Source organism: Tympanuchus pallidicinctus, unplaced genomic scaffold (assembly GCF_026119805.1).
Source record: "Tympanuchus pallidicinctus isolate F22 unplaced genomic scaffold, pur_lepc_1.0 scaffold2, whole genome shotgun sequence".
NCBI classification, from domain to species: Eukaryota; Metazoa; Chordata; class Aves; order Galliformes; family Phasianidae; genus Tympanuchus; species Tympanuchus pallidicinctus.
This window is the reverse complement of record NW_026294721.1, coordinates 54,603,691-54,631,150: the sequence shown is the minus strand read 5'-3', so window position 1 is coordinate 54,631,150 and position 27,460 is coordinate 54,603,691. Positions and strand designations below refer to the sequence as shown.

General features: G+C 41.2%; 1 protein-coding gene across 13 annotated transcripts in view; it reads right to left on the bottom strand.

The window, feature by feature from the left end:
• FAM13A (family with sequence similarity 13 member A) overlaps window positions 1-20,362 on the bottom strand; it is a 115,281-nt gene extending 94,919 nt beyond the window's left edge. For 9 of the 13 annotated variants that reach the window (XM_052682689.1, XM_052682694.1, XM_052682690.1 and 6 more), the window contains exons 1-5: window positions 20,321-20,362; window positions 18,248-18,437; window positions 14,708-14,917; window positions 8,037-8,217; window positions 2,772-2,928 (exon numbers count right to left, since the gene is read on the bottom strand). In XM_052682689.1, coding sequence (XP_052538649.1) covers window positions 2,772-2,928; window positions 8,037-8,217; window positions 14,708-14,917; window positions 18,248-18,437; window positions 20,321-20,347 — 765 coding nt within the window. In that variant the 5' untranslated portion in view covers window positions 20,348-20,362. Of the gene's footprint in view, window positions 1-2,771; window positions 2,929-3,245; window positions 3,311-8,036; window positions 8,218-13,921; window positions 14,096-14,707; window positions 14,918-18,247; window positions 18,438-20,320 lie in introns of those variants that run through there. The other 4 variants (XM_052682693.1, XM_052682701.1, XM_052682702.1 and 1 more) reach the window with 4 other exon arrangements.
• Window positions 20,363-27,460: the final 7,098 nt, after the last annotated feature.

The following is a 27,460-nucleotide window of genomic DNA, read 5'->3' as shown; positions in this document are numbered from 1 at the left end:
AGAAATAACAATCTCACGCTGCTTTTAGACACTAACTGAAAGAAAGTTCCCAGTTTGCAGCACCATAGAGTCTGCAGCCATAAAAAAAAAAAAAAAAAAGAGGTTAGCAGGGCTACTACTGTAATTCAATACACTGGAAAGGCATACCAGAGAGTTTAGAAAAGTGGATTTTGTGAAGTTTATAATCTCTCTGTCTTTTTTTTTTTTTTTTTTTTTTTTTTAAAAGCCACTGTTATTGGGTTTGAAGATTAAAAGCAGCATTCCAGAGAACAGGAGGCAGCAATGTTTGCCAATGAAAAGTCTCATTAAACTCTAGCCCCCTGTTACATATGAAGGTCACCATACCACAAGCACCATACTAACCTAGGCAAATAGCTATCTTCACATTTAAGAAAATAAAGAATATGATCACAAATAAATATGGACTGTGGATAAACACTAGTATGCATGTGCAGGGACTGGAGATGTGCTTCTGATTGCCAGCCTTTCCCCTGGAGTGGGAAAAAAATGGGTCAACGGGATTTGAGTACAGGAAGAAGAGTGGGAAAGGTCTGCGAAAATTAAGGACAAAAATGTAAGTGTGAGAAAGAGAGAAAGGAGAGAGAGTACAGGCACAGTCATGGGAAAAGTAGCAGTGCAGCGACTCAAGATGAAACACTGGCAATACAGCAAGTGATCTAGGGGTGGGAGGGTGACAAATATCCTTACTGGACCAGAAGGGAGGAAACAAGTTCCCCACTCTCCTGCAGCTCACAATATTAAAGCTGAAAAAGACACTTAAGTAAATGCAGCTGAGCTTGGTAATGAGTCCTCATTTTCTTCCCTCTCCTTGCTGTCTGCCCCTCTATTCCATCGTAGCTCATGCTTCAATGTGAAACCCATAAAAATCAATAAGGCCTCAGTTTATGGAAGTGTTTTCCTGAGCAGCTCACATTTTTCATTCCTTCCAACAGGAACAGCTTTAACTACTTGAAGATATGAATTCATCAACGGCTTCTTAAGAGCACTAACTTTCCTTATAAATTACCTGCTGTTTTTAGACAGTGACCCAAGTCATATCAATAACTTTGTGAAGTATTTGTTCTTTTATGACATGGATCAGCTGGCTCCTACTACACAGAACAGATCGTGCATTACCAAGCTGGCAATCACTTTTCTCTACTGAATCTCATTTATTGCCACTTGGTTTTCTCCTTCAGTCCACTATTTCTAATTCATTGTACAAATTGGCAAGGCTGACGGATATCTGCTAGGATACAAGAAAAGAAACATTTAGGAACGGTATAAAACATTCTTTCAAGGAGCCATCTGACACATCTCAACAAGCACTTTGCTATGTAAAATTAGATGTTTGTATTTCTTGTGTTTGAGTATTTGTCTTGGTTAAGCTAGAAAACTCATCCAAATTACACAGACAAGGAACACAGTGAAATTACTATAGCAGACTGCCAGCAGGATTTGGAAACCATCAGCGAGACCTAAAAACACAAGCACAATGCGAGCCCTTGTTTTTAGGAATGGTTCGTTCCACTCATCTCTCTTCTAAAGCAAAAAGCTGGGCAACATTTTTCATCTCATTTGAGTAACTTTATCTTTCAGACTATTCTGTAGGAGAAATTCTGGTTGTCACCATACCCTTTTATGGCTACTGTGGGAAATCACCAAGGTCTTTGTGCATTTTCAATCAATTGTAAGCCCTCAGAAGTGAAAGACTACCTTGACTTTTGCAACTGACTTGAAGGAGATGGAAAAGGGCCTGAAAAGCCCTCCTACTGGGCTTCTTGAAGTACTCTGGCTTTTTAAATGAATTCCTTTTTAACCTAGTTTTGTTTCTTAAGTTACCATCAGCAGCTAAACTTTCTTATGATACAGACCACTTCCATTACCCAGAAGTCACTATATCTTCAGTAAAAAACATGATGGAGGGCACTGCAACAGTCATCAGCCATTTTATCTCCTTCCATAAAAGAATTTTACATGAATGCTAGTAACAGCTAAAAGACTAACAGGTTTACTCTTTCCTCATTGGTTCATCATGAGAAAACAATGAATTCTCCTGGAGGCAGCAAGTATGACTTGCACAGATTACTCTGTAATCATGATTCAGTAGACTATCTTAGAACATACAGTAAAGACACTGAAGATTCCAGCTGATTTCACTCAACTGGCTGGAAGGCATGAGGAGAGGCTGAAGACATTTGGATTGTCCAGTCTGAAGAATACAAGGCTGAGAGGTGACCTCATTGCTCTGTGCAATGTCCTAAGGGAAGCAAAGGGAGGTGCCAGGCTCTTCTCCCTGAGAACTGACGAAGGGACACAAGGGAGTGGCACAAAGCTGCATCAGAGGAGATTCAGACTGCACATTATGAAAAGTTTCATTATTGTGAGGGTGGTCAAACACTGGAACAGGCTTCCTAGTGAGCTGGTTGATGTCATCTGGCTGTCAGCATTCAGATACCGTTCAGCCCTTCATAAGATGCTTAATTTTTGGTAAACTCTGAAGTAGTCAGGCTGTTGGGTTAGATGATCTTTAAAGGACCCTTGCAACTGAACCACTCTATTCTAAAGCTCTTAAATAGAAACAACTTTCCAATTAGTAATAGAAATTGGCCTATTAGGATCAATGTGTAATACTGCATACCAATTATTAACACAGAACACCACCATGACAGTGTCTACCTACCACTTTCCTAACAGATCTCTGAAACGAAGCAGGAATGAGCCTGCGCTACTGATTTGCTGTAAGAAAGTACAGTATTAGAGATACTCACTTTAATCAGAATAATTCTTGCTAGCTCTTCACATGCTGGCTTTTCTTCCTCCTTCAAACCTTCCAGTTCAAATAAGGTATTGTAATTCTCAAGCATTTTAGTCATTATTTTGTTGCAGATCTCTTGTTCTTTTATACCTTCAAATCCAGAGGGCACGCTAAAATTGGACAGAATTTGAAGCAGAATGTTAGATACTCAAAAGGGAAACGCTTTTGCACAGCATCTGTGTAATGCTTCAGTTATGGATACAGGTTGGATAGCAGGCAGAGGAAATTTTCTCTGGTAGAAAAGAAACATATCCATAGTGGTAACAGCTATTATGGTTTGTTTGCAGTTTTTCTGAGCAATATTAACCTCTCTATCTGTTCGTCTGCATAACCTAACAGAGAAGTTAGGCTAGTCTTTAGAGAGTGTATAGCTGGAAAGACTGTCACATTGAAAAAGGGATAATTGGAAATGAATGGAAAAACTTACTTGTGTCCTGAGCTCACAACTAACACTCCAAGGAGAAAGATCTCCAGAGAGAGATCCCTCCTTAGTGGCAGTCCCCTTAAATGGGGTCTAGGAGAGGTGCAGCCAGGCTCCACCAGAAGGTCATACAGCTGAATTGCCTTCACCTGTGCTCCCGTGGCTGACTCAGTGCTTGCCTCAGGTGATCAATCAGAGGTTCAGGCCATGATTCAATAGTTCCCATACATAGTCAAACAATCTACTCCACATAGTCTAGGCAGAGATCTAATTGAGACAACTTCCAAGTAAGATACCACCAGTTTTGTTAAAATTTGGTTCCAAGAGTGAGGTACAAACAGTATGAGGCATTCAAATTCTCTGAACTGTTAACGGGAAGGGTCAGATTCCTTGGGGAAGTGATCTGTGATGACCTCAAAGGTATATGATAAGTCAGAAAAATAAGAAAATCCACATGCTGAGTAGAACACTGTTAGGCAAGGTCTCTGTAGCTTAAGATGACTCCATAAGGAATACTGCATTTCTTCACCTAATTTCTGAGATGTTTCAAAAATGTTCCTGGGAAGTGTTTCTGTATGGAGCTATTGGAGCTCAAACACCATTCGGTTTTGCACAGAGGGCTAAGGTTGGCAGAAAGTGGGGGCAGAAGCTTTAAATGACCCACTGCTTCATATGACTGGATGTGCTGCCCTGTATGAGACTCAGGAGGACAAGATGCAAGAAACTATGAATTTTGTTTCCAGAGCTGTCTCAACACAAAAACTGTAGCAGCAATACATATGTGAGAGTGAGAAGAAGCGGGAAGGAGGACTTGAACAGAAACTTTACCAAGGCCACAATTTGACAAAGTGCAAAAATATTACTGCTGTTTTTCCTGTAAAATTGTTCCTCCACTTAAATTGTGAGTGTATGCTTTCTTAATTCTGCATCAAGATCTGAATAAAGACCATTTTCAACCCAAGCCAGTAAGGACTCAGGTAGATGCATAAAGCTCTTCCCTGCAATCTCTTCCTTGTGAAGTCTTCTGTAGGAGAAAAGATAGAAATACTCCAGTGTTATAAATCCTTGTAACAGAAATCCTTGAAGCCCTTGCTCTGCCATCAAAGCAGAGTATTATAAGTACTATATTCCCACCATTCAAAGGAACAACACTGGGGGGATGCAATGCAAGCAGTGCATTTAAGTTGCATTACTTTGGAGGGAACATTCACTCTGATGTTCAGAAAAGAAGTATCTCCAAAGCACAACTGCTCTGCAGCATTTTCTTTCTGCCACAGTTCCAGAAGTTGTATTTCAAGACCCTTCTTCCTCGCTGACCAGAGCGAGTGAATCTGGAGGATAAGCAGGCAGACAAAATGCTTAACTCTGCAGCGGAGCACTGAGAGGAAAACCCCTCATCACTAATGATACTTTGCCCTTTGCAGCCCAAATCAGCAAACCTCCCAGGCCCTTACACGATCATCCAACTGCTACACAGCAAACAGCAGCATTTGAATCAGACACACGCATTTGCCAGCCCCTTTTGAGGAGCTGAGCAAACCTTCACATCACACTTCTATTGGAATGAAATACCATTATGCCAGTGAAAGTCTGAATCACAGAGGCAACAAACACACATCATTCTTTGAGAGAGAGCTGAAAAGATCAGCAAATAAAAAGGTGCAAAAAATTTCCTGTTTATTCCATAATTGATGGCCTCCTATCTCTTACACAAATCCCAGTCAAAGGACAGGAATACGGCCTTCCTGACACCCTGACCCAACAGAGGAGAAAAAAGGAGAGAGTGCTCAGCTGGTCCTGCACTTCCTCTTCAACACTAACTGTGGGAGCAAAACAGAGACACATACCAGGCCATACTGTACAGCCATATCCTTAGTATGTGAAATCTGGGTCAGCATCTTCCTCCAAGAGTAGCCACAGTGCAAGCATTAATCCTCCATACAGATTAGGCCAATAACAGAAAAGCCAATAATTAATGTTCCTCCACGCTTGCTGTCTCTCAAGGTCAATACTTCTGTTGCTTCCATCAGCAATAAATCTGAACAAATCCAAGTTGGGAGAAAACAGTGCACTAAATCTCCAATCATCGCATTTTCCTTTTTTGAGCTATCTGACCTCATCCTTCATCTTTTCCCACATTTTACATCACACTTCACTACAAGGATTGCAAATAGCCATTTTCTCCATTCTTCTATTTATAAATACAGAAAAGATACTCTTTCATTAGAAGAACGTAAGTTTGATTTATCAAACAGCAAATCAGGAGCAGGAGAAAAGCTGGATAAGACTGAAAGTTTGGGAATTTAGAAAAAATACTGAGAAGTCGATGGAGAAGAAATGAATGAGATGAAGGGAACTGAAATAAAGTCTGTTTGGAAAGTTGCCCAACTGTGAGGTTTATACAACTGAAAAAAAAAGGTTCAGTTACTGAGTCGGAAATAATACACCTAAATAGCTAAAATGTCACTAAGAACATCCTGTAGAAGGCAAGATGGAATTTATCCTCTCTGACTCTAAGCATTTACTAAACAGAAATTGATTTTGGACGTGTGAATTGACAGAAAAATCTCAAATCTTCCTACCTCAGCAGTGCAATTGCTGACAATTGTTGGCTGCTAAGCCTTATACACTCATTCCAGCAAAACACTCCATGCTCTGCTCTAAACAAATGAAGCCAAGTTCAAATTTGGTTCAATCACCTCATACTCAATTTCTTCAGCTAATCTCTCGAGGAGCTGCCTGTAGTCAATGCTAAGACAGCCCCTGCAAAGGCAAGATTTCAGAAAGACTTGCTCTGAACTGCATTCTGAAGATCTCTCTCCAGATGTGCAGCTAACCAGCAGGCTAAGCCCAACGCTGAAAGTTGGGTGCTACAAATCCTTTCCCCCTCTTGGCAAATCTTTGCTGATTTGGCCACAGTATCATCAATTTAAGAATGCATTCATTAACACAGGAGAAAAGGGCATTTCAACAGTTGCTCACAAATGTGTCTGGACCACAATCCTGAACTGCCTAGAAAAGATCAAGATCTGATAAAACACGCAGCTGAATTACCAGATGGTGGAGCTTAAACAAAATTCTACATCCGGCATTCTGAAATATTTGGATCTTGTAAAAGTACATTACTCATCTGTTATGTGTCAAGTCTTGCCTCTTCTGCTGCACATGCATTCTGATGCATCGCAACTGCAGGGCTGGCTGCATTCACATACATCCACAAGAGACCTTGTGTCTTCAATCTTATGTGAACTCTGCCTTTCCCAATCTTCTGAAATGGAATGATGTGATTCTTTGCCTTTCACACCCAGGCCTATACCTTACAGAAACTGCTGAGCCTTTTCTATGCAATCTTATGAGCAGAGATAAGTTGAGGCAACAACTATACAGCTTTTATTAAGTATGATTTAATCTTAAGAAAGCCAATTGCATTTCCGAACTGCAGGGCTCTGCATTCTACGCCAAAAATCACGCAGAGCTAATTTTCAAAACTTTCCTCAACCAAGTGATGAGTAACCTAACAACTATTCAAATAGCTACTTGGGAGTTCAAATCACAGAGATTTAGCCACTAGAATCAGGAACAAGCAAATTAAATGAGATTAATCTAAGCCCACTAATACATCTAGATGGAAACTCCCTAACTTTAAAACTCTACCATGTGTAAATAAGCCTGCTCATACAAATGCCATCTTTAAAAGCTTACTTTTTTATTCTCAAAAATCTCTAGTGCTATTTCCACTAACTCTTCTACTTGTATGTGCCTGTACACACTGCTGTCTTCGAGTTTTCTTTCTTTTGGAGGGGAAGACTTTTTTTTTTTCCTCCCACAATATGCTTTATGGCTTTATATTAAGACAGCAAATGCTTTCATGCTCATATCTTGACACAGTCATCATCATCTATGAGAAAGATGAGGTGGCAGTATAGTCAAAAGGACAACCTTTGGTTTCAGTCTCATCTTTGCAGTCTCTCTCCCCACTCAATGGAAAAATCTGTGCTCCTTTAAGAAGAGAGCAAGCAGCATCTACGTAGAACTGGCTCAGTACATCACTAGCAACACACCTTCTGTTTTCTCTCTCTTTTAAGAAGCCTGTTTCTGGAGGCTACAATCTTATTTGAGTGCATTCTCACATCTGGAAATAGTTCTTCCTGATACTGCTTCCAACCCCATCAGCACACACAGTGCATCATCTTCAGAAGCAGCAAGAAACTGAGCCCTTTGAACGAAATGAGTAGAACTAGTGAATCCAGTAAAAAGTCTCAAAAGGCCAAGGGTTCCCCACAACCTCTAGACCAGTTTCAAAATAAACTAGAATGATAAAGAGCCCTCTCTTTATCTCTGGTGTTGAAAACAGCCACAAGTTCACAAATCAGCAGAGCTAGAAAGCACACAGCACCTGAGTGCTGCATCCAAGACCTTTCTTGCCTATAAGAACCTTCCTCAAATCCTTCTGCAGAGAAGCATCCATATTATTCAATGGCAAAGGAAGAAAGCTGTAAGAACAGAAGTCTCCTTGCCCCTAAACAATCTGGAGGCCAGCCATTGTATACACCTTAACTGCTGCCAACAAAGCAAAGGAAAACTTGCTAACTGTCGTACAAGATTTGCAGGAGGAAATGAGAGAGCAACTCAATTCCCTGTCAGCCCAAATATTAGCTTAAGTACCAAAAATACCAGAAAGCTGCAGACATTGCCTCTGTTTGATCATTCTGCTGTTAGGGTTCTCAGCTATATTTTCCATTATGTACCTCATAACTTTCTATCAACATAAAGGGAAAAGTAAAAAACCCAACTTACTGAAAGCAGTTTGGTCCAAACACAGTAGCAAGATTGCAAATGTTCATCCTGTTCTCCACATGATGTTCAGCAACTTTTATCAGGAACTGGCACAGATACTTCAACAGGCAGTAATGAGCATCAGGCAGTTCTTTAAGGAGTTCTCTCAAGTTTCTTTCCTTCTGCACGTCATTTCTACCATCTAGAAGACACAAGAGAAGAAAAAACATACACAAATATGCATATATGTATTTATCCTACATATTGTTAGGGAAGCAAATGATTTGAGGATGGCTCCAGAAGGCTTTACTACATTGGACAACAATAAGGAATTTAATTGCATTTGTGTTTGCACCAGTCAAAGTGAACTGGACAGTCCCTGACTTGATTACCAACTACCTTCCTTTTCATTAAGCTTAAAGAAAAACAATATACAACTAATTTTCACCTAGAACACTGAAATTCACCTTGTAACATATTTGTTTAGGTAACAAAGCAACCAGCACACAGCATATTTTTTTCCCTGTATAAGGAATGCCAAAGCCATCACATAGAAAGAAACATATCTACCACCATCAATCTATCACTTAATTAGGTAATGCCCTTGAGAACTAATTGCCTCTCTAAACCTCACACTGGGGCTTTAGACTGACAGGTACTTTTCCATTTACTGAAGGATTTTCCATTCCTCCAAAACTGGAAAGATGCTAATAATCTCCACAGGTCTGCACTCTGACTGCACAGAAAGCTGGTGGCCTCATGATATCAGCTGTATTTAGGGAGCTTGATGTCCTTGTTCATTAAACACGATATATTAAGTGGTGTGGATTAACACCAGAGATGCTTATTGCTAGGCACAGCCAAACCTTTGCTCCCTCCTCATTACTGTATCTATTACTGATACTATTAGTATCAGGTGCATTTTGCTTTCACTTCTGTTCTTCTAAGAACAGAGTTGCAAATCAGGCCATAAGATCTTCAGGAATTACCCTAATTGAAAGTTGCAGAACCACTGAGCAACACACAGAACACTGAGGACACAGAAAAAATCCATTTACGAAGCTGTAAAATTCTTGGTCCTGCTGAAAGCAGAACAAGAAAATACAGCTCTCTAAAGCTTCCCCACCCCCCCCCCCCCCCAGTCTCCAGTGAAAAGTGGAGGGAACGAAGTCAAATCTTCCCCCTAATGCAATTCAAAAATCATTTGTTAACTGTCCTGTTGCTGAGACTTATTTCACAGAGTTCAGCTCTATTTCAAAAAGTTTTTAATTAAGCTGATGATTGTGATGAATTCAAAAAGCAATGTGTATACATATAGTATTCTGTGCACTTTGCTCATTTTTTGGGGGACAAATGAATCTAAGTTGTCCATAACCACAATACTTCAAATAAAACAGATTTTCAACTTATTAGAGAGCAAGAATTTTCATGAGCCATGGCAGCCAATTGCCTGGAGCTCCCTTTCTTCTTCTGTCCACCTGCTAGACAATTTTTCAGCTTCAAAATTAATCACTAAGGTTTACTCAGCTGGTACTGACCATCAAAGTAACATTAGAGCACCAGGGCTGTTTATACTATTAACCAGACAAGCATCAAGTGTGCCAAAGCCCTGAGCTGATGTACTTGCCTAATTTTGTGAGGTACAAGATGTCCTGAGGAAGTCAAGACTGTATCAAGAGCTGTCTTACTCATTAAGTAAGATGACAGAGGGTGGCACGAAGCTGACTATGTACTTTGGTCTCTGCAGCATCTTGAGATGAGACAAATGTGTTTGCCAGTAATCAAAACGGCAGAGTGCCAGACTTTCAAAGGCAATTCAAGAACCTATATTTAAATAATATTTCGCATTAAATCATAGATATATAATTAAATCATATTAAAAATACCCTCAGCCATCAACACACTTGCTATTGTCAAGCACAGAACTTTGCCTGGTATGTGGATCTTTTGCTGGGTACTCAATACTGTGGGACAGCAGTCCAAGAGGCGACAGAAAAAAAAAATGCAATCTCTTAAAAATGTTAATTAACTGGAAACAGGAGCCTCAACAGTGTAGGAGGCAAAGATAAATTTGCAGGGGTGTTTTCAGACTCATTTAATTTCATCATACACCCACAGATCACAAGAAGAGGGACATATTTTCCAGTGGTCCATCCCATTTCTGTACGTATTGAGTTTCTTTGACATGCTATAGACACCATCCAGTTCCTCAATCAATCCATCTGCATGATGCTCCTTCACCCTACAGAGCACACTGTCTGAACATCACGTAAAGGTACAGATGTCAGCAGACAGGTGTGTGTAATTGCTCTGTGCATGACTCAGATGGTCTGACCTCAAAAAATTCCAGCCTAGCACTGACACAGTATCAGCACGGTGCCATGCTACAGCTAATTACCTCTGTTGTGATGCAAGGAAGAGAGTCTGAGCTCGGTGTCAGGCTACCATGTCTGCATAGCTTTCAGCTGCCTTACATATTACCATCCAGGAGGGCAGACAGAAAAGCTTGCATCTGTTTCTAGCTGTCAACGTTCCCCTGGAAGTCAATCTTGGGCTCACAGGCAGCATGCTGGCAAAGCACACTGCTAGCTAGGCCAGGTTGTTGGAGGAATCAAAGCCTTTATTTTCTTCCTCCACAGCCTACAGAAAGTAGGACTGGAGCCTCTGACAGAGCCTCAGACAAGGCTCTGTGACAGAGGGAAAAATATCACATTTGTTGTCATCGGTAGCAGAACTGCAGAAAGTTCTCATCATAAAAATGTTGTCATCACAATCCAACCTGAGAGCCCTTGCTCACAATTGCTAAAGCGCTTCATGGAGCTGCATTTATCCTCCATCGCTACACATCGGGGACAGCTGCCCCATGATTTTTTCTGCAGCTCTGCTGAGAGCTATCATTGTATGAGAAAGCTGGTTCTAAGACATCTCACTGCACAACAACTTCTGCATGTAGAGAACACAGGATATCACTAACATTTCCAAACTTGAAAAACAGTGTCAAAATAACAATAAAAGCCAAAGGAAAAGGTTAAGAATATGCTGTTACAGCCTGGAGAACCACAGACAACCAGGGAATCTGATTTGCTCATCAGAGGGCCAGCTCTCATTTATTCATTTTTATACCCACTGCTCAGGTTCAAGCTTGACCTCTAAAATCCCCTAACACAGCCTTTATTTTGGGTTCTGCCTGCTCACGTAGCTCCAATAGCTCCCGGCTACAAGCATTTCAGAAACCAACCTATTGATTCAGGAAAGAGCTCCTCCTTCCCTCCCACCCTTCTCCTTGAAACCTGCAGAGCACTGGCACTACAGAGACCCTCGTCAGCCACAGCAACCTGTGAGGGAGGGGTATGTGAGACAGAACTCACATCTAGCTGCTGCATACTGTAAAATACAAGCTATCTCAAATGGAGCAACACTGAGAGCCCAGAGTAATCAAACAGCATCCAACTTAATTAGACTGAGTGCCAAAGGTAGCTACAAGCCTCCATTTTGCTCCTTGCTAGAGAAAGGAATGCACCAAAAAACAAACCAACAAAAATCACATAAAGGAAAAGCTTTCTGCAAGCCAAAAAGGAAAAGTACAACAGCAACCTGTCTCACTAAAAGCAAGTGACCTGTGAAAGGGGATAAGAGCTGAGCATACAGAGCTGGTTCTGGTATGTACAAATGTCTTAGGAGTCAGTGACTGTGTTGTAAAAGATAAGGAATGAAAAGTCAGAAGGAATAAACAAGCTCCAATAGGGATTGCTGTGTGGGAGCCACTGATTACTTCCAATGGAGATGCATGAAAGAAAATCCTTTCAGTCACCCAGGGCTCTCACAGGTTTGCAAGCCCATTTTGCTTGGGCAAGCACAGCCCTGCTCTCTAGCAAAGTCGCAGCCTCTTTGTGATGGATGTTTTTTACCCCAGGACCCCCTGCAAGGAGCAGCATTCATATTTGTCAGGCATGCTGGAGGGGCACTCAATACTGAGATGACTATCAGCATGTCCCTGGCCTGCACATACTACACACATCTCTCATTAACACCATTTGTAGATCAAGGCCCTTCTCAACACCCCATCGCTGCCCTTCTCCAAAGACAGAAAGAGAACACGAGGACGCACCAGACTGCCTTTAAAATACACTACGTGATGGCTTGTGGAACTGCACAGTCTTGGAGTTACTCTGAATATTTATATAGACAGTAATGTGTCAGTTCCGTGGGCAGCACGTGGCGCTCACTTCATGTTGTGTTGCACAGGCTTCTGCTAGCATGCCAAATCAGCTGTGTGGACTTCCCGAATGGCCCATGGATCAGGTTTCTCTTTTTTGATAAAGTGCAGATCATTTATTCCCTGGCTTGCTAATAAGGACACTACACTCTGCATTAAAAAGGATCACAGCTTCAGGCAAGATTTGTAATTTTCACTCCAGTTATTTTTAACTGTAGGAAACACTCCCTAATAATTTTTACAGGAAAAAAAAGTAATTGTGTATTATTCTCAGGCCAAGCTTTTAGCTGGCTTGAAAGACGCTGATATCAATCCCTGAAAATATTTTAAAAGAATTCTAACATAATTACAAAAAAACCATTTCCCACACAAACTTCAACATGAGGAAGGACAGAGGTTGCAAGAGAGCTTGTAACTGCTTTCATTGTCACCATACATTTAAGTGGCTCCAGATTCCAAGTTATTTTTTAATAACCTTTGGGCTCAGAAACACCTTGACCCACTTGATTCATCGTTCAGAAAAACAACACTAAGGCAGGCTCGCTGCTGGTACCATTTTGCAACAAATACCTTTGCACATACTTTGATAAGTGAAGAGATAATTCTTCCAATCCTGCATGGCTGGTTGATCATTTAACGGTAAACACAGGTTGACCTCCCACTGAAGCTAATCTGAACCCCTCCAAAGTCATCAGTACCTTTCAGAGCAACTCAATTTAAGCTGTATTTTCTAGGGCATGAAAACAAAACCAAACAACTCATTTTTCCTCAGACTTTTCCAAAGACTTCCCCTTTGTCATAACAGCTCTTTTTTTTTTTTTTTTTTAAATAAAACTTCTGTTTCCTAATCAAATTTATAGTGGGACTATAAGCAGGGACTGCTGTGCAATACATGTCAACTTAACTGTGAAGATGCATTACAGCTGGATGACTTTGAGAGAGCTGAGTAACTTCTATTTGAAACAACAAGTCTTGGTCTGCTACGTAAGGATATGCATCTGTCATTTCCAAAGAAAGCACTGGGGAGATTTTGCATTTCCTGTGGGAAGCAAGAATGGATGAAACTTTCCACTATCAGCACAGTTCACAAAGTTCATTGATAGTTTCTGGTGCAATACAGCAACACGTCCTCCGTGCGGAACAGGGAAGTAGTAGCAGGAACACATAACTTTCTACTCACACTGATTTAAGAGAAAGAACATAATGAAATATATTTCATGAGTCAAATATGGTTAAATCCAAAAGACACTGCTATGCCAAAAAAAAAGGGACTTTCTTAAGCAACAGCACCTTCCTACCCAATACTTCCTGAACCCTTCCTTGGGTCCCAGACAACTTTACTAACTGTTATTTTACAGAGAAAGTTCCAGCCCCCACAGCCCACGTATGACCTGATTATAGCTTTAATGACTGCGCTCAGGAAAGACAGAAAGTTCTCCAGTGCACCCTCAATAGTCTGTACAGTCCCAAACAATAAAGGAAGGAAAGACATGGTTGTGTCCTCCTTGCTCCAGGCAACAGCTAAGCTTCATTTCTACTGCAGGCAAGAAAAGTGGGAGAGAGACCCAAGGACAACAGTGTGAAATCTTTGTGCTGTCTTCCACTGAAGACATTTGTCAGCACATTCTTCCTCCACACACATCATATTGGTCTGCTTTACAGTAAAGAGCATTTCTCCAGCAATACGTACCCACGCACTTCGCAGAGCTTCTCAGGAAGAGAGCGAGAGGCATCAACTGCCTGCAGCAAAAGAACTTCCACTGACCCTGATGGTCCAGGAACAGACTGCCTACTCTGCATAGCAGCAGTCTGGACTGCCCAATACAGATAGATTAGTTCAACGAATCATCAGACAGACAGTTGTGCAAGTTACAACTTTCTAAAGCAGTTTATCCTCTTGAAGGGAAAAAAAATAAAAATAACAAAAATCTTCCAGGTTGTATGACATGAGCAGGATTAAAGGGTAAAGTCCATTCTAATTGCAAACTGGCTTGTTTGATGGGCAATTACATCACTTGGTGAGAAGTGGAAATTTAGACAGCATGTGCTTTGGGACTCAATGGATATTAAGTATGAATAGCAGATGAAGTTGTTAGAACTTTTCAGAGCCCACTAGAAAGAGTGAAATTGCCAATAACCTCTCTAGCTGAGCAGAAGCAAATCTGTGTCCTAGAGAGACTGTCGCAGTTATTGTCTCCAAGCTTCTTCCAACCAACCAACTAATCATTTCAGCTCCTATTTAGCAGATAGAACCAGATTAGAAAAGCATAAATAGTTCAGATTTCACCAAACACGGAAGATGACAAGACTCAGAATTTCTATCAGAATGCACCCTGTGAGCAGGTAAGAGCTGAAGTCAAAGGAACTGTGGAAGAAAGTATGTAAGTTAAGAAAAAGAGCACTGCTTACGCTGCCTGTATAAAATTCTCCCGAAGGAAAGCACACAGAAGGATGGAGACTTTTACCTCTCACTTACCTTGGTAAAGCTGAATGAGCTTGGATTGTAAGGCAGAGGTGATAATCCCATCTGGCAGCTCTCTCAGAAACAATTTCAAAAGACTGGCTGCTGAGTACACATCGCCATCTTTAACTAGTTCCACCTCTTCTCCATGTTCATATTGCAGACGCAGCTCTTCCACTGTTTTCATGCTCCCATTTACCCTGAAAAGGCCTTCCTGGGTCATACCTGTAATTATATGTTACACACGAGGTTAATCTGAACTAAGACACCCCAGTGATATGATGAAACAGACATTCAAGCGTGAATAATACTATAGCATTAATACAAAGGACAATCAATACAATGAGGATTGAAAAGATACTACTTTCCCCTAGAAACCCTGCTAGTCAAGTACTTGGGTTCAGATAATTAAGACCAATGACCAGATCCTGAGGCTTGGGATACTCTATGAAAATCCACAGAACCCAGTGGCATCGCTGTAAGCTACAAAATACGAAGGCTGTTCCAACAGTAATACCTCCTATTTTACTCTGTTGGCCCACAGTGTCAAGAGGCAGATGATGGTGGAAGAGGCAGCAGAGGTTGAACCTTCCCACCAATATCGCCATTACATTTTGTTGCTGTGTGACAGCTGGCAGCAGAGGGGCAATCTGACAGAATGGTGTCTGACATGGAAGCTCATATGAAGCGAAAGTGCATAACTGAATTCCTCCATGCAGAAAAAATGGCGCCCATTGAGATTTATTAATGCTTTTTGAACAGATGAAGCCTGAACAGTGGATCTGAGCATAGTGAGGCAGTGGGTGGTGTGCTTCAGCAGTGGCCACGGCGACAGTGGGTCAGCTCTGCTGGTGCAGATTTTTTACTTGTGTAGCCCGCAGGCTCTTGCTAATTGCTGGTGAAAATGCATAGCTATTGGTGGTGACTCCATTGAGAAATGGTGTTTCATGGTTGAGAATTTGCTCTATCAAACAGTATTATTGTGCTCTTTGCATCTGTTGTAGTTTCCAAGGAAATATACAGAAGGCATTACGTTTAGAGTGACTTACATACTTCATAGCAAGCAGAAACCAATTGAGATGGCTGAATTTTGCATCACTACACTGGCGCTGAAAAGGAACCAGACTCGACCAAACAGCTGTGTTATTTCAACTTTGCAAGTAGCCCATTAGCTTTAATGACTGTGCCAAGGCGTGACACTACTCACGCAAGTATTTCCAGCTTTGCTCTTTAGGGTAGCCTTACTGACCATCGTGAAGCAAAAACAGCTGAATACTTGCTGCTTGCAGCAGTAACTCTGTAATAATTACTTCAAATTCACTTTAGAATAAAATCTCTGAGAGCAAGTGTGTATTTCTAATTGCACGAAGCCTAAAGATTTCACAATGAAAAATAAAAGTATCCATCACTTCAGGCCAGACAACCCACACCCAGTGAAGGTTTCCACAGAGGAAGCCAGATGAATCATACTGTATCACTTTCTAGGCAGATGCTGAAATTCAAACAAGGAAAACAAGTGCCTAAAGCTGAACTGAGGAAAAATTCATTTTTCACTAAAACACTTTCATCATAAGACAGAAAGTGTTTTCTGCTTTTCTCTGATCCTATGTGCATAGGCCTGCTTATTCTTCTTTAGAAGCAGAACGCTAAGGGGACCAAAATATAGGATGTATGGTTTTTATTAGTTCAGAAATAGTCATTACTAAGCAGGAGTCTGACAGAAATTTCCAGTCCAAAAAGTCAATATTGATGCAGCAGAGTTTGTAGAAAGAAGTAATCTCTTTAATTGGACCACGAAACAAATGATCTAGTAAGAAAAAAATGGAAACACTTAAATACTGAAGCATTTTACTCAACTAATGTAAAACACTGCTTACAGACCCTGTATTCCTGCAGCTACAAGAAAACACATATAAAATGCTATACTGCCACCTGGGGGGGGACAGAAAACACCACATCTCAGTCACTCCTGCAGCACAGAGCGAACAAACAGAGCAGAGCAGCCATGCAGATAAAACTTCCTATGGAAATAAAGAGAGGCTAGAACCTACTGGGAACAGTAATGAGATATTTCCAAATTCAGTATAGGAAAACTTGGCTTCACCTACAAATTTGAAAATTAGTAGTTTACCACAAACTCAGTCGAAGGATGCAGCCACCCAAAAGTTGGCTCTGTTTTTTCAAATGGCTAACATCAGTCACCCATGAACATGGAGGCTCTGGCCTGACTTTTAAAAGCCCTATAATGTCTCTTACTGCATCTGTGCAGAACAGGAGGCAACGCTGAACAAATTGCAAACAGAACACTGCTCCTCCAAATAGTTTGAGTTCATATGTAGGGCTCTGTTAAAAACATTATTGAGGTTAACTTCCCCATTAGTTCACAAAGCAAACTGTAGGCAAGCAGAGAGCACTCCTTTCAAAATATCCCCAAGTAAGAGGGCATCTCTGACATCTTTCTCAAGAAAGAGAGTGGATTATATATTTACCAAGGCTGGATAATCACCTTGGCATTTAGAAGCCCAGCTAATTTTGCAGCAGATAGAAGATCTGGCTTGTTTTGTTCATATTTGGAAAATGCTTGAGTGGGATGCAATCTTTTTATGGAACACAGAGTACAGCCCATAGCTTGCAAGCAAGAGGGTTTGTCCCTTCTGGTTTTGATTACAGCTAAGTGATTGAAGGCATTTTCCCCTCCTTGCTCTTTCACTGTTATAGCAGATCACTTTAAAGCAAGCTGAAGTAGATCAAGCAAGGTACTGCTATGGAATAAAGGTACAATTATGTTTCAAGCTTTCATTTAATCTAAGCTACCTTTCAAGCTGTGTTTGCATCTAACAGCTTCTGTGAGTCCATCAAGATAAAAACACAGCATCTTAAGACGCTGTAATGGGATTATCATTGCTGAGCAGCTAAAACAGAGAACTGATGGTAAAAACTGATGTAGCTTCTTGCAAGATGAAGTTACCTCCACAAAACCTTTTCCAATGCTGAATACCTGCACAAGATACATCTGTGCACCAATGCTATTCTAGCTTTCTGCAAAGAGATTAATTTCCTTAGCGGAGACTAAAATTTCATTAAATGAACGCAAAGAAAAGCCGAGAATTGGATACCTATCTCCTTGAGGAGATAAATAAGAACTGAAATCTAACTGAAAATCTGTGAGAACATGTATTTAACAATGTACTTTCATGGGTGTGTACGTGCACATGAATATAATTATAGATACTTATGTCTTCTCACTACCACAAGTGAGAGAAGTCACCTGTTTTGCAACTAGAAAGTTACACTAAGGTTCAAAATGAAATACATTCAGTTGATAAAACCGAACAGCTTATCAATGAGCACGTGCTACTCCATAATGCTGTAGTTTATAAACCTTCTATTAAATAGCATACTGAGCAGAAGGAAGAAAAGAAGCAACAGTAATGTCCTCTGCACGTGGTTAGCACCAACACCTCACTCACCCTCTGTATCACAAAAAAGCTTCTCCTTTTGGAGATCTTCACAGTAAAACATGTTACTATGCAAAAGTGATTTCCTTCAGCTTACCATGCTGGGTCAGGTACTCAACTATATTCCACACAACTATTGGAATGCCATTCTTGCTCAGTCCCTGCTGCTCGAGCTCCAGAAGACTCACACCAAACACCTTTGGACGGGTTGCATCCTTCTGCTTATTCAGTGGAAGTGAGGCTATCTTTTTCATGTCCTCCTTCAATCTCACAGCTGACTTGCTTTGCTTAAACAGACACAGGAAGAAGAAGCATTAATCACATTTGCTACAAAATGTTACACAGTTGCAACATGACAGTATCCATCAAAACTGGAGATTTTGGTCTTACTTCCTTTTAACTGCCAGGAAAAATCCCTGTAAAGTGGGAAACAACAACAACAAAAAACTACTAAAGAAAAAACAAGAGTAACTAAAGGAACAGAAGTAGAAGTCTGTAGCTAAGAGAATGACTCACTTACATGGAAGTATGTTACTAGAATAACAAGAAACTGGGACTCACAAGAGACTGCTTTTGTAACTCACATAGTTCATGTAGATTACAAAAGCAATAGGACAAACACACACATAAAAAATCCCAGAACACTACAATCAGTTTGGGATGTCTCCAGGACACCTGCCAGTCTCTGAGCACACTCAGGTTCACTGTATCTTTCTTCCAAATGGCATTTCCTAAAGATTCGTTTTGGCCACTGTCAGGTGAGATGAACCCTTATGGAAGATTTTATGACATGTTTAGTATCTGATAAGTCTAAAATCTAATTAGAGAGATTTCAAGGTTAGAAAAGAACTAGGTAATCCAATCACACATAATATTAGGGGAAAATGTCAGATCACAATAAAGCCTTAATTTCATACATCCCACAGTTTCTTCTGAAGGCATGACATACATCTGGAAGACATTCTCACAAGTTTTGAGTTGCAGTGGCAGAGAGAACATGAGAACACATCCAGTAAGTCCTGAGGGAATAACAATTCAGGAGTACTTTCGCAACACAGAAATCTAAATATGCATACAGTGCCATGGTTTGCAAAGACTGCCCAAGAGCAGCAGCACAGCCCACCACATTTACAACCTCTCTATACATCCAAGCATCATTTTGCTAATGCAGACAAGCAGAAATCCTCATGCCTATGGAATCACACTGCCTGAACCGTAGGTCACTGATACCATAGAGTTCAGGAGTCTCTTTAAGAAGGCTACCACGAGCCTGACACTTAAAATCAATTTAATCCTACCGTGTTTTATTAATGAACAGGTAGTAGAATCCTTACTGAAATGCACAGCATTCTCTGTAGGTATCACAAAGAACTGCTCAGACTCTGGTCTTGGCACTTCACCACACAAAGGCACGCTGCTTCTTTGAAAAACAAGTGCTTGAGAGCTATGAATATGCGGAACCACACACTTAGGTTGGGTAACGAAACCCAATGTCTGTATCAGGGCTGCCTTTGAGCCCGCCTGTCCTACAGCTGTAACACAAACGGGCAGCTCACTGCTTTCTGTCTGCTGCGCCTTTCCCACCGAACACGGATACTTGGAGCAGAAGTGTCTTCTGAGGCCCCAGGTACCTAGCTGATCTTTGTGAAAGGTGTTACTAGCATAAAAGTCGTGAATACAGGTCATTATTTACCAAGCAGCTATACAATAAATAAACAAACCCGTGAGCGCCTCGTTAATCCTCACAGCAAGCAGCACGTGCGCGACTGAACTGAAAGCTGAACGACTTGTTACAACACCGCTTTTCACCCATCTCTTTACAAAATAGATGAGTCCACGGAAGATTAAACGGACAACGCACGATTTTCACTTCCAAAGTTTGAGTTAACTGCACGACACAGCGGCGGGAGGGCTGCCCTGCACGGCAGGAACGCGCACACAGGCCTCGAGTATGGGCTATACAGATGTAACAATAACAACAAAAAAAGCCCGGAGCGGCCCTTGTCCATCTTCGCTTTCCTTAAATACCGCCTCGGAGAGACGCGAGAGCCGAGCGCTGGGGAGGAGGCGCTGCAGGCAGGGCCCAGGCCGCCCTCTCCCTTCCCCTCCCCAGACGGACCCGCCGCCGCATCCCGCCTTCCCCAGCCCGGCCGCTCTCCGCCCTACTCACGCGGATGGCCAGCGCCCCGGCCCCCATGCTGGCCGCCAGCCGGGCCGGCTCCCGTCGCCCTGCCCTGCCCTCCGCGCCCGCCTCCTCTGCGCCGCACCCCCGCAAAAAGGGGTGGAAAAGCCCCACGGTGCCTGAGCCTGCCGGCAGTCACGTCACACACATGTGCGGAGCCCGCATGCCAGCAGCAGAAAGAACTCATTCCCCTGGCATCCCGCTCCCTCCCACCTCAGCTGGAAGCGCGGTTGGGGCCAGAAGTTTAAAGTACGCTTCAAAATAGCGCTGTGGAGTTGTGTTATTTCCAACGTTTGACCCTTATTGTCAAAGAAGAGCACGTAGGTGCGTGCTTTTTTCTGTCTCCTTTCAGACGAAAGTGTTACCATCTGAGGAGGAAGCCTGCCTGTCAGAAATACTTGATGTGTGCAGGACAAAAGGACATCTGTTCAGCTAGAGAAAAGGGCAGACGAACATCTTCCTGGAGGAAAGATGGGAAGAGACTGAGCCGTGCATCAGATGGAAAATGTTACCTGCAGATCTGAATTTTCATTTATAATCCATTTCCACTAGATATTGTGATGAGAATTTCCTTCATAATCTGGTTCTCTTTTCCTGTCTAAGCACAGCTAAACAAGTCTAACCCAAAATGATTACTTTCCAACTTTGTACAGTTAGACTTTGGCCTCAGCGTTTTCTTAGTTTCCTTTTAAGTACACTGTGGGACTCAGAGTTGATGTAACATCCTCCTCTATCCCCCTCCGTATTGTAAGCCACTAACATGCTTTTCACATAAATCACACAGAGCTGTCTTCTTAGTCCTAATCACAGCTCCACAGTGAAACCCAATTACATGCTTCAAACTGTAATCTGGACAGTGAATGATGAGAAACTGATAATCTCTGGAGACTTTTGGGGTGAAGAGTTCGGATGTGAATCCATGTTGAATAGCATTAAGGCTTTTATAAATGCATTTTCAGAAACAGCATGTAGATTCTCATCCTTTGTAACAGAGAACAAGCAGCAGCAGCAGAGCTGCTGTTTTTTTCCAACACAACTGAAGCAAACTGTTTACTGAAGTTGGGAAATTCACCCTTCCGTTCAGTCACTCAGAACGCCCGGGGATGTACGTATTTTCTCCAAGTTAATAAAAAAACCTCTGAATAAAGAATCAACTTAAGAGTGCTGCAGTGCTTCTTCCTACAAAAGAATGGGAAATAGTAAAACTTCCTCACTGCCTTTATCTCATCCTAATTTTTCCTAATCAGCACCACACAAGGCCGGTTTTCCCCTGTGAATGGCAGACTAAGATTGAGCTGAACTTTTCCTCATCCTCAGCCTAGAAGTGAGTGGATTTCCTTCTGCTACCACCAAATCACCGCATCAGTCATCTACATAAGCAGAAACAAGAAGTTCCACAGGACAATTTTGTGTTTTTGCTGTTAGAGAAAACACTGCTTTTTGCCTCGGTGTCTCTTTTGTAGCTCTGGGGAATTCTGTGCTGCATGGACAAATATTTATGAAACTTGTCATAAATACATCAGTTGAGAACAAATACGTTGTGAAAGACAGATGAGAAGCCTATGAGATCCGTAAGTTGAGACTCATTAGCTTTTATGACATGCCATGCCTACCCACTTTTAGTCACACAGTTGTTTCCTATAGTTGGCTTTTTAAAGTACTTATATTTTAAGTGGGCTGGCAGAATACTTCATCTAGCCGAGATATACGCCCACATTAGATACTCTCTAATTCCATATAATATCTAAAAGCTAATGTTAAGACAAGGACAAGCTAATAAAATCAAGCAGTGAGTCAAGCAAAGAAAAAAGGTGTTTTTTTTTCTTTTTCTCTTACATTTGTTTATAAATAAGACATTTGACCTCAGCTGTTGAAACAGCATTCCCAGAGGGAAGGAACAGCTAGGGTTCTGTTAGAAGTTCTAAGGAACTTCACACCACTTCTGTGAATAATCCCATTATCTCTGCTATGCAATGTGTTTCTTTAACCTGTTACTCGTCATTTCCACTGTGACATCAGAATTCAGCACTTATTTCACAACAGCTCACAAAACAAGCAGGCTGCTATGAAATAGATGTCTGCTGCCATCTCTGAAATCCTTGAGCATAACTCTGTTCTCTCCCACGTAGCCTGCTGTCAGATATTTGTGACCTTCCTGGCCACATAAGAGAAGGCCAATCCAACTAAATGTGCTTTGGACTTCAGCATGTGGTCTGAGATCTGCCCCTTCCACTCCAGTTCATGCAAAACTCCTTCTCAGATACTCAAAGGCAATAGAGGTGTATCTGTGATGGTCTAGCCAAGGCTATGCATAGAGGTGTAGTAGAACATAATGGGGGCACACCATGCAATTCAATTGAGATACCTCTTCAAATTCCTAAAGCGTTACTGGAATGGCTTGGCTCAATAAACTTCTAAGAATATCTAAGTGAAGACAAATAGCTATCACATAGCTAAGTACAAAATTAATGCATGCTTAAGAAACGGGCTTACAAGCCTACTTAGTCAATGAGATGGGGACAGTCATACTAATTATAAGATTATTAAAAATATTATGAGGCTTCTTCGGGCTTACCTAATTACAAAATTAAGCACGGTAGTGCAGAACTACCTGGCATCTGAGGATTTGGTCATCTAAGTAGTTTTGCTACACAAAGAAAACAGCATCATTGCAGAACAGCGTCATAAATGAGGCTACTTCCCAGGGAAAGGTGGAGTTGGAGAACAGCAGCACTTGTGCTGCTGCTACCATACTCACCCTGTGCTCCTAAGGCATTAACGACCTAACAGCGTCATGCCCCTCCCCAAACTGAAACTGTATCACAACAACTCACTTTTGCCCAGGCAAATCATTGGCCTCTTTGAAGTCATACTAAAATCAAAGTGGTTGCTAAATGTCTGTGGGAGACCAAAAGCGTGAAGCATATTACACAATTCCTGTCCAAATGCAGTGCTGCCCAGCAGCCTAACTGCTCCTCAGCATTTTACTCTTAAGCAATAGCCACGAGGGAAAAAAAAAACAAAATCACTCAGGCGGGACCCCAAGCTAAAACCTGCCAGAGCACATGTGGGCAGCCTATCATAGAACCATAGAATGGTTTAATTGGAAGGGACTTTAAAGATAATCTAGTTCCAACCCTCCTGCTATGGGCAGGGACACCCACCTCCCACTAGACCGAGTTCCTCAAAGTCCCAAGCTTTAATTGCCTCGAAGGAGGGGGCATCCACAACCCTACTGGGCAACCAGTGTTTCATCATCCTCACAGTAAAGAATTTATTCTTTAAAGAACATCTAGTCTGATTCTACCGTCTTTCAGTCTGAAACCATTTCCCCTTGTTCTTTAACTATGTGCCCTTATAAAAAGTCCCTCCCCAGCTTTTCTATGCCCTGAGGTCCATGCTGGGTTCACTTGCCATCCTGAGGGATAGCAGAAGGTCAGATGCTGTACTGGCCCATGATTCTGTCCATTGCCCCCTTTCTCCTCCAGCTACTCATCTCATGGCAATGTATTGCATAGGCCTGTGTTAAAAACAAACACCAACAGGGGCTGATGATGCTGCCATTGCTTGGGCAGGGCCTGTTTGCCCACGTGCTGTCTGGGCTGCCAGTGCTGTGGTACAGAAGAAAAAGACTCTACCAGCAGCCAAGGAAAATGCTGTTTTCCTTCTAATGTGATCAGCGTTCTGTCTGTCTTTGCAGTTTTAACTACAGCAACTGCTCTTTAAAGACAATAGGGAAAAATGCATACACTGGAATTGGGAATTGAAAGAAGGATCTCCCTTGGGTGTTGCTCTTGTGAACAAATTAAATATCTTAATTATCTAAAACTAATTTTTCATTGTTCTTCGTTTCTTGCTTTTGTAAATATATTTCTACCTTGTGCTTTTGTGTGAAAATCTGAAACTGCTGACTTTCTCTTCATAGAAAATTACCAAATAAATTCAAACACCATTACCTCTGTGTATGGAGAGATTCCTTTCCCTACTAGAAGGAGCATCCATAGTTCTTGCCTTCTCAGTTCCCACATATTTTATTGCTGTTATTTGGAGTGTGCATACTGCCAAGATATATTCATTCATAAGTAATAACTAGTAGTCTTCTCTTCACTGTAAGTCCATTATGTTATCTAAATTGAGAAACACAAAAATCCACTGGGTAATACACAGTGAGCAGAAAATGAAGAATGGGATATTTGAGAGCTCTTTCTCTGAAAGATAGGGCAGGGCTCTGTTTTGTGTCTCTTTTCCAATGTAAATCCCACAAAAATGACAGGATTAATTTTGTATGTCTTCACAAGACCTTGCCCATTTGAGGCAGGGGAGGATGTGTGGAAAAGGAGAAAATCCAATATTGAAGTTCTAATTGTAAAGCAGAAAAACCTGGAAGCTTTCACCTTGAAGCATGATTTAAAGCTTAGTCAAGCCTGAATAATGTTGTTCTGCAGGTCAACAGTTTCTTGTTATCTATGTTATTCCACTTTATTTGTACGAAATTTCCTTTAAGGTTAATATTTGTTGGAGGCAGACATTACTACATGTGACTTATCTGAATGCAAAATACAGTGAATAATGGATATCTCATCAGGTAAATGGTTCTATAAAAGAAAACACAGACCCAGTCATTGGTGATAAATATAAATGAGATTTGTAAATATTTTTTCTTGACTTCAGGTAAACTATGAAGAATGCTGAATATAGATATTTTGATATAGTATTTGTTTTGGGGAAGATTTTGTTAAGGTTTATGACTTCTGACATTTGAAGGGTTTTTTCCTTCAAAGGAAAAGAGGGAGTGCCAAATGATTCTGTGGTGCCAAATCTCCTTCCATGTTAAACCACAATAGTCTCTCTCTTCCCTCTTTCCTTCTGCCCCAGATAACAATAAACATGACTTTATCAAAAATGATTTATCTCAGTAGAGCTCTCGCTGCTATTAGTACATCCTGGGGCTGACCTGTGAGTAATTAATTCATTAACAAAGGTATCAGTGGTCGGTGATGGGAGGATGTATCACCACTTAATATGGATGATCCAAGATGGAATTGTATCAATCTGTTGTATAAGTGGTGATAAGACCTAAGAAAATGCTGGACAAATGGAAAATACGGAAATGCTTGCATTTAGCTCAGAACGAATGGGAGAATTTGTAACAATGACGTACATAAAATAAGTATGTATGTATAATGTTTTCTACCGAAAGCTTTCAGGGGCTGCTCATAACCATATAATGAAATGTAGCTTATTACTTATTTCAGCCAAGCTGGCAACTGAATTCAGGTAATCATCAGGGTGACTGCAGATGGCCAGTTGTGTTTTAGCCTGGATTTCTCCCGTTGCCTGCGTGGGACAGAACACTTGTGACTCTTTAAATAGAAAACAAGCAATAAAGCAGCTCTAATAAGTTCATAATTGCTTTCTGTTATTGTAAGGAGGATACTAATCTCTTCTCAGTAACAGAAAATCACGTATGTGTTTTTAGAGAGAGGATTATTTCTCGCTATTGCTGCAGTGGCTTATAATTTGACAACAAACTGAAATGAGATCAGATGTTTTATGGTCAACTACATTGTGGAGATGTTTTAATTCCAACATAGATAACAAATGGATTTGTTTTAGATACAGTCATCCCTAAATAATAGCAAAGCAGGCTACCACTTATTACTTATGAAAAATATATCCTGGCAGTATGCACACTCCAAATGACAGGAATAAAATATGTGGGACCTGAGAAGGCAAGAACTATGGACACTCATTCTTGTAGGGAAAGGAACCTCTCCATACACAGAAGTAATGGTATTTGAATTTGTTGGGTAATTTACTATCTGCAGAGAACTGAAAGCATTTTTCCACTGATTTTAAACATATATTTCATTAATGAAAAAGAGAAATGAAATAGCAAAAAAACTCCATGAGCTAGTTGATGCAGTTCTAAGCAATCTCCTGCTTCGTTTGTTGTGAAGTAACAAAACCATATGAAAAGATGGATCTTTGTGTCCTCTTGCAAGCCACAAACTAAAATATACGCAAAGCAATTTAGTTGTGAGCTGCTGGAAATGACAGAATGTTTGCAGGGCTTCACTAATTGTTCAGAACTTGATCTTTGCTCAAAGCTCTGGGTGAATAACACCAGCATGCATCACATGCACCAGCCCCAAGCATGTGACAGGGTCGCTGGTCTGTGTGATCTCTACAATGCAGCTCATCAGTTGATCACAGGAGTTTATTTGCTTTGATGGTACTTGAATCACATCAGAAACCTGCTCCTTCCTCTTGACCTTCTGCAGCTGAAGCACTCCAGGGGAAGTAACCACAATAACTAGATTTTCACCAAAGAGCCATACATGTCTCAGCTATGCCGCCTCCATGGAAAGAATAAGTGCAGATGCAAAAGAAGGATACATACAGGTGCTTTTCAAAAAACTTTCAGAAATAGTATCCCTTAATCTAATTAATGTAGAAAAATATTCTTAGTTAGGCAAAAGAACCGTGAACTGTTCTTGGTCAACAAAAATGGCGATAGTACTGACATCTGTTCTGATCTCCCTGAAAAAAAAAGAGAGAACATCAAGCTGGATATACCCAACTACATAAATAGAGCTGTTCATTCACACCAAAAGTAGGTGTTCCAGAACTCAGCTGTACACACTGTAGTTCCTTAGCATCCTCAGTAATATTACAGCAGGGGAAATTTCTAGGCATTCTGTCTGTCCTCTTTAGCCGAGCTACCAGGCAACGTGAGCAAATCCAGCTCTAATATGAGCCTAAGTGTTTCAGCATTCCTGTCAAGGCAATTTTTTCATGCTTTCCATTTCCAACCGCAGCCTACTGAGCATGCCTACACCTACGCAATGACAGGGAAGGAATTTTCAGATCACAGGAGCTCCATAAAAACAAAAGCCTTGAAGAAACAATGCCAAATTCACTATTTTTTCTTCATTTATCTTCACCCTGGTGATTTGTCCATTTTCTGGACAAGGCAAAGTTGACATTCTATGAGGAAGAACAAGACAATCAGAAGGAAGTTAGATGAGAGCGCACTGGAAATTTCAAACTCCACTGTTCTGTAGAACTCTTACCCCTCAGAAGAAGTGTGGCCAGCAGGTCAGGGAGGTGATCCTGTCACTCTGC